This window comes from Osmerus mordax, chromosome 6, assembly GCF_038355195.1.
Source record: "Osmerus mordax isolate fOsmMor3 chromosome 6, fOsmMor3.pri, whole genome shotgun sequence".
NCBI lineage: Eukaryota > Metazoa > Chordata > Actinopteri > Osmeriformes > Osmeridae > Osmerus > Osmerus mordax.
The window spans coordinates 18,852,854-18,860,714 of record NC_090055.1 but is presented as its reverse complement, the minus strand read 5'-3'; the positions used below and the strand labels follow the sequence as shown (position 1 = coordinate 18,860,714).

The 7,861-nt window shown below is 49.2% G+C and overlaps 1 protein-coding gene across 1 annotated transcript; it reads left to right on the top strand.

The window, feature by feature from the left end:
- On the top strand, positions 1 to 6,707 carry tent5ba (terminal nucleotidyltransferase 5ba). The gene is made up of 2 exons (XM_067238628.1): positions 1 to 449; positions 4,742 to 6,707. Exons 1-2 carry the CDS (start codon positions 294 to 296, stop codon positions 5,768 to 5,770), a joined length of 1,185 nt encoding a protein of 394 aa, XP_067094729.1. The 5' UTR covers positions 1 to 293; the 3' UTR covers positions 5,771 to 6,707.
- Positions 6,708 to 7,861: the final 1,154 nt, after the last annotated feature.

Below are 7,861 nucleotides of genomic sequence, written 5' to 3'. Positions count from 1 at the left end.
GTCCAATACAGGGGCAGACTACCTTCTCTTGCGTTGTGAGTTTTCACAGTTTTGTTTGAGTATTTAAGGGACTAGTTTACATTTACCAGGTTAACATAGAGTAAATTACTTACAAGTCTTCAGGACACAAACTGGCTTTGGATTTCCAAGTCCTACAGAGATAACTCTTTCCTTTCCGCATCTTTAAACTTTGACCGGACAGATCTGGACTGCTACAGAAGTTTTTCCCCCGACAGATTGACATCGCAACATTAACTACATCTTTAGTATTTCAGTTGAGTTTTTATATCGCCATGTCCAACGGTGATGCGTCGGATCAGAGTCGGCGGTTCTCTGTCCTGTCCTGGGATCAGGTGCAGCGCTTGGACTCAATCCTTGGAGACGCAATCCCTATTCACGGCCGCGGAAATTTCCCTACACTCTCAGTGCAACCCCGACACATTGTCCAGGTAAACGTTAATCTTAATTTTCTGCAACATTACAATAACTTGTTCAAGTCGTTTTTGTTCGAAGGATGCTTTATCCCAAGGTTTGAAATTGTGAGGGAAATTGATGACGACCTTTAAAATGAGGCTACGGTAGCTGTAGTATGCATGCAAGGAGCGTTTCAGCTCAAACGAGAAACCCCCCGGTCCTATAACCTGCTGTCACAGCTGTTGAACGATTGCTTAAATTCTCTCTCTCTCTCTCTCTCTCTCTCTCTCTCTCTCTCTCTCTCTCTCTCTCTCTCTCTCTCTCTCTCTCTCTCTCTCTCTCTCTCTCTCTCTCTCTCTCTCTCTCTCTCTCTCTCTCTCTCTCTCTCTCTCTCTCACACACACTTATTCCCCCCCTCCTTCCCTCTCTCTTTAGCTTTCTCACTTTCTCCTCTCATGCCTCTCAAGGCATTTATCGCTAACTAGCGAGTCGCACCCTTACCTGGATCAGATGTAATTGACAGAATCGTCGGGACAGGATCTTAAACGTCTCCTGACCTCCTAAACCCATTTCACACAGGCCTATAGGTGCACGTGAAGTCTAAGCCTCACACAGCAGCCTGGGGAGGGAGTAACAGGCTAGGTTATCTGTGCTGTCAGGGGTCAACCGCAAGCCACTAAACTGACTAAAGTTGGAGGACTGTACAAATAACCTCTATTCCCGTGGATATTTTACACAAGCACCATAAGCATGTTGGGTAGAGGGGGGGAGGGGGGAGTTAGCTTAACACAGAAGAGAGTTAGTTTGCCTTGGGTTTACACATGATGTTGAATGGGTACGATAAATTGACCCACCAATGTGTCTTCCTAGTATCTATACTTATAAGCTTTGGGTCTAGTGTGGTTGCGGTTCTGATGAAGGTTCCTTGAGTGCTTCATTGATGCGCGCGTGAAATGGGTGGGGAGAAACACATGTGCCCCCCTCCCCGTGCCCCCCTCCCCCCCGTGCCCCCTCCCCCCCCTCCCCCCCCTCCCCCCCCCGTGCCCCCTCCCCCCCCTAGCCCCCCCTTGCCCCCCCCACGTGAGGGCTCTTGCACCACGAGCTGAATTCGACCCCCCATGTTGTCGCCTCCACCCGTGTTTCATAACAAAACAGCATCTGCCAGCTGAGCTTGAACTATCAGTTGTCTGTACACACACACACACACACACACGCACACACACACACTTCAGTGGTCTTCCAGCAGAGACCATGTGTGCTCTGAACCCCCTGGGAAGAGAAGACCATTAGCCCGCCAGGACTGACAGCTTCCACGGAGCTCTTTGAGGATAAGCTTTATTGGTTTGGGAAGCTTTCTCTGTTAATTACTTCATTTATATGTATTAATGTGCTTGTTTTTTGGGTAGTTTCTTGGGGGCTGAATTTACGACCCCCTTTTATGAGCACAGCTGAGTTATTACCCGACAGCGTTTTTCAAAACATGGGCTCGGCCATGTTTTTGCTGTCAACGTCAAGAACGATATCTAAATAATCAGTTCTCTCTACGGTGTGTTTGCCGTTTAGTCATAGACTTCTGTGGGCTGCTCCTGTAGTCCAAAATCAGCATCCCAGTGCTGGGAGGACAGGAGGCTGAAACTGCTTTATCTCTGGGTGGAACTGGGCAGCACTCCTGAAGATCATTACACAGCAGTTTAAACAACACCCCGGGTTTCTGAGAACAGTCATCTTATCTGCATTTTGTAGTCCTGTTGTCCTGCCATTCTGTATGCCTGTATCCTGTAGTGCCCAGATGGGTATTGTAGTTCTCTAGCTTTGTAGTCCTATAGTCATACATTCCTGTAGACCTGTGTTGTAGTTCTGTAGTCCTACAGTCCTGGTAGGGCTGGAGTCATGTACTGCAGTTCTATTGTGATTTAGACCTGTATTGTAGTTATTTTGTCCTGTAGACCTATATTGTAGTTCTGTAGTCTTGTAGTCCTTTATTCCTGTATTGTCGTTCTGTAGTCGTATACTCCTGTAGTCCTGTATGTCCTGTAGTTTTGCAGGGATAGGGCCTCTGTCTCCACCACACCGCCCGCTGGCCACCGCTCCCTCAGCACTCTGGGTCTCTCAGGGGCGCATGCGCACTCTAGTCGCAGGTCCTAGATCAGTGCTTACTGCCCATACAAACCTTTACATTTACATTTAGTCATTAAGCCATTTAGTCATTTAGCTACAAGTTCTACCAATGCTGTTCTACCAATGCAAGCTTGAGCAACAGACCAGAGAGGGGAAAAGGAAGGATGGCGTTTCTGGTTTCACAACAGTGACGGTGGATGCACGAGCGCAGTTACAGGGATAGCGCTACACCACATGTAGCCCAAACCAGAAACCACAACAGTAGATTTTACAGTTGTCAGCCGGCCACGACGCGAAGCACCTGTCTCCCTGTCTGAGAGGAATGAGCCATCAAGCCTGTGCCTTTGGTCTGACCTGGTGTGTATAAATACCTGCCAGCTTATGATCTGATCACCATGAAAGAGTGTTTACGACTATCATACTGACACTAATCTGCCAGGGCTGCAGAGAGATTTGGAACTGAGGTGTGCTGCAGGTACAGAGGAATGTAAGCTGGACTGTAGGCCTCTCTGGTCTACAGGTTCCCTGGGAGGCCCAGGGGCCAGTCAGACTAATGCTGTCACAAGTACAAGTCATGTTTTTCTTAATGGTGTTGTCACACATTGGTTCAATGCTTGAGGCTGTTTAATGCAGTTTTAATGTAAATCGTAAGGCAAATGTACCCTTACTGGGGAGAGACTTTTGTATAATAAGGCATCCATACGTTGACGCAGTGCGAGTCGTCAGCTCTTTTTTCTGGAAACTACTACCAGATGTCCAACATCCGCATATTAAACCGACACTTTGTTGAGGAAACTCATTGCTTTCCAAGAGCCGGTGACGACCCACCCCCCACTCGCATGCATGGAGGCGGTTCATTTTCAATGCCACAATTCCACCAAGTGGATTGGCCTTTAACAAGTTTAGCTTCCTCCCTTTAGCCCTCAGCATGCTCTGGATGCGTTCCATCTTTGAAGTCTTGCCCTCTGGGCTTCCACATAGCCCTGCTGTGTGCCTGCTGGCATGCCAGCCCCTGCATGGCCCGGCTGAAGATACACACACAGCCAATAGCGTCCGAGCGGGACATCCTCTTCACAGATGGGTGTGTGTGCCGGCGGTCTCTTTGCTGAGGCCTGCTCGTGGGTCACCGGGACTGGGGAAGTAGACGCTGTCTGACCCCTCCCGACCCCCGGGGTCGTGGGGAATAGAGCTGAGGTTTTCTCTTGGTAAGGTCTGCTGGGGAAGCACCGAGACGTGCTTGTTCTCTGTGGCAGCAGCGCTGAGGCGTACATCCTGCGAGAGGGGCTGCTGTCTGCTAGACCAGGTCTGGAGCAGTCCTTCTGACCCACAGACAGATAGACAGGCAGACTGACAGACCGATACAAGGCAAACAGCTCGGCAGGTCAACAGACAAGTTAAGCAGACAGACAGTCAACAGGCAGACAGGCAGGTGAACAGACAGACAGACAGGCAGACAGACATGCATGTAAACACACAAGCAGGCAGGGAGACGGGGTAGGTACATTACATTTTGTCATTTAGCAGACGCTCTTATCCAGAGCGACTTACAGTAAGTACAGGGACGTTCCCCCCGAAGCAAGTAGGGTGAAGTGCCTTGCCCAAGGACACAACGTCATTTGGCACGGCTGGGAATCGAACTGGCAACCTTCAGATTACTAGCCCGACTCCCTCACCGCTCAGCCATCTGACTCCCCGTAGGTAAACAGACAAGCAGGCGAACAGACAAGCAGGCGAACAGACAGGCAGGCAGGCAGACAGACAGACAGGCCAACAGACAGACAGGCAGGCAGGCAAGCAGATCAAGTCCCTGTCTCTTATCTGAGCCAGTTAGGCTTCATTCATGCTGAGTGGAATACTGATGAAATGGACTTCTGTCTGCTGTGCTATTGATCTGGCCTCCTCAACACATTGATTCTGTGGGGCCCATGTGGAACTTATTGGGAAACGTCTCAAGAGATTGGCTTGAGGGTCACCAGGTTTGTGTCTCTGACTTACGTTGGAATCAGCAAACTCCAAGGGTGGTCAACACACTTGCAGCACTATAAGTCACAATAAGTCCATTTCAACTTAGAAAACACACACAAGTCATATCTAAATGTAAAAATGACATTTCAATGAAGCTTTTACCTCACCAGCTGCAGTGTATTCGGTGGATGACAGGAGTGCTTAGCCGGGATGACAGCGTCTGTGTCTTGTCTGTGCTCCGCAGGTGGTGCGGGCCCGGCTGGCCCAGCGGGGGGTGGCCGTGCGGGACTTGAGGCTCAACGGTTCGGCCGCCAGCCACGTGCTCCACCAGGACACGGGCCTGGGCTACAAGGACCTGGACCTGATCTTCGGCGTGTCTCTGCAGGACGATGAGGCCTTCCGGCTCGTCAAGGACGTGGTGTTGGACTGTCTGTTGGACTTCCTGCCGGCGGGGGTCAGCAAGGAGCGCATCTCGGCACTGACCCTCAAGGAGGCGTACGTTCAGAAACTGGTGAAGGTGTGCAACGACACGGACCGCTGGAGCCTCATCTCTCTGTCCAACAACACGGGCAAGAACGTGGAGCTGAAATTCGTGGACTCTCTGAGGCGGCAGTTTGAGTTCAGCGTGGACTCCTTCCAGATCTGCCTGGACTCCCTGCTGCTGTTCGACCGCTGCTCCGAGACGCCCATGTCCGAGAGCTTCCACCCCACCGTGCGCGGCGAGAGCGTGTACGGGGACTTCCGCGAGGCCATCGGCCACCTCTCCCGCAAGGTCATTGCCACGCGCAACCCGGAGGAGATCCGGGGCGGCGGGCTGCTCAAATACTGCCACCTGCTGGTGCGGGGTTTCCGTCCGGCCTCGGAGACGGAGATGAAGTCCCTGCAGCGCTACATGTGCTCGCGCTTCTTCATCGACTTCTCCGACATCCTGGAGCAGCAGAGGAAGCTGGAGGCCTACCTGCAGAACCACTTCAGCGGCATGGAGCACAAGCGCTACGAGTGCCTGGCGACCCTGCACGGCGTGGTGAACGAGAGCACCGTGTGCCTGATGGGCCACGAGCGGCGGCAGACGCTGAGCCTCATCTCCATGCTGGCGCTGCGTGCGCTGGCCGAGCAGAACGCCATCCCCGCCGTCGCCAACGTCACCTGCTTCTACCAGCCCGCCCCGTACGTGCGCGACGTCAACTTCAGCAATTACTACGTGGCTCACGTGCAGCCGCCCCTCATCCAGGCCTGCAGCAGATCCTACCAGACGTGGCTACCCTGCAACTGAGCTGTTCAGCGTGTGTGTGTGTGTGGGTGTGTGTGGGTGTGTGTGTGGGTGTGTAGGTGTGTGTGGGTTGGGAGGGGGGCAGGCAGGGGGAGAGATCTGGCTCCCATACCTCCCTCTGTCTCAGGGGATGAGAAGGCGGAGGAGTTGGAGGACTGGTTCCATTGCCCTTTGTTCTTCAAAGAAAGAAAAAAGTAAAGGACAAAAAAAAACACAAAAAAAACATGATGGAAAAGTAACTTTTTTTTGCCAAATGTGACTTGACTGACGCGATCCTTTACTGCTGTATAAGTGATTTGAGCCGACATGTATTCTTCTCAATTCTATATTTCTCTTGCAGATCGTTTGTATGACCGCTGGTCCTTTTTTCAGATGTAGAGAAAATGTTGGAGTGTGTCCATATTTAAGTGAAAGAAGTCTTTATGAGGTTATATACGTGTCCGTTTAATGAGCATTTTCTATGAAGCTCTGTTATTTTCATACTCTGGCTTCAGTTGACTTTTTTCTAAATGACATTTACAGGACCAAAGATTTATTTTTGTTGTTGAGAAGGGAACATTGTTGTGATTCCAAGTGCCTAAAACAAACCATGAAATGTACTAAAACACTGTAATGTGAGAGCAGTGCTTTTTAAAGCGATCTGTGTTTCCTAGATAACTCCAACTGTCTTTTCAGGGACAGAGGCATTCAAATTCATGAAAATTAAAAATACAAAAAAAACGAAAATCCCATTTATTGTGTTCTTTTTATCTGGCAACACGTTATCCTCACATATTGTAAGTGGTCTTTCAAGGTTAAATGTATCTGTGTTTTGAAGAAGCAAATTGTGACCTTGTAGATAAGACACAATATTATTCAATATTTTTTATCCCACATCAACAGTGTTTTATTTAAGCAGCATGTTTTATTACCAGACATACAGTACCTCAATATGTACAAAGGTTTCAAGAGAACGTGTACTAACACAAAATAAATTCTACACAAAACTAGCTCTCTAAATCGATTTCCACACGTGTCTTCTACAATCACATTCTTTTTTTTTTTGGGGGGGGGGGGGGGGGGGGGGGGGGTAGCTTTCCCCTCCTGTCTTGATGGCTCAAGACAACCCAAAGACCAAGCCCATTTCCAGTAGCTGTCCCACGGAAACACTAGCGTGTCACTCTGAGTTTCACTTGTGAAAGTGGGGCAGGGGATCCATTACCATCTGAGGACATGAACCATAGGGAAGCCTTGCTAGAGCACAATGGCTTCTCTCTCCCCTCTGTGATACAGAAGCTTCGGGACAAAGACTGGCCTGTTCTCCCACCCATGTTGCCAATGGAAACCCGATCCTGTTTGCTTGAATGATACCATATCCATGCCATTTTGCTCATGTCAACATCAAAATGTAGAAGAATCACAGCCGATGGCCAGGATGTGTGCTAAAAGCGGTGTTCCATACGGCGCTAAAACTGCCATCCTTCAAAACGCATCCCCATCAAGAAAATCAATGCAATTGATATTGAAGAGCAGACATGTTTTTGGTAATATTAACCACGTTAGTCTCATCCAGTTTCCAGTTTGGTACTTCTGTATGTTATATTTAAAAGATTACGTTTTCGTGGAAAACACATGTGGATATTCCCAGTAGAATGTGTATTTGTCCTCAACATCTAAAGTAAAAGGCTTCAGAGCCCTGTTATTTAGTTAGTTTTTCCTTCTTTGTCTAATCTCATTGTCTCTGACTCGCTGCAAATCCTTTGAGCGGTTAAGGACTAGCCCCTTGGTCAGGGTGCTAACTGAACCGCTTACGTAAGCATGTCAAAATATGGGCCGCAGGTTCCGTTTCAGAAGTATCCTGGTCTCCCATTGGCCACCTTGGGTTGCCATCCTATAGATAAAACTAGGAAAAGTACAGAAGTGTGTTTGTGTGTGTGTTTGTGTGTGTGTTTGTGTGTTTGTGTGTGTGTGTGTTTGTGTGTGTGTGTTTGTGTGTTTGTGTGTTTGCACACTTGTTTAACAACCCTTGTGGGGACCAAATTTAGTCACGTGAAGTCAAACGTTTTCTACAGCCTTATTGCTGGGCCCCATAACTTCAAATGCTTTTTTCAGGGA

What these genes read in the sequence shown, in the direction of transcription:
- tent5ba (XM_067238628.1), top strand. Translation starts at nt 294, where the DNA reads ATGTCCAACGGTGATGCGTCGGATCAGAGTCGGCGGTTCTCTGTCCTG. An exon ending in AACCCCGACACATTGTCCAG is followed by an intron (nt 450 to 4,741) that starts GTAAACGTTAAT and finishes TGTGCTCCGCAG; the next exon opens with GTGGTGCGGGCCCGGCTGGC.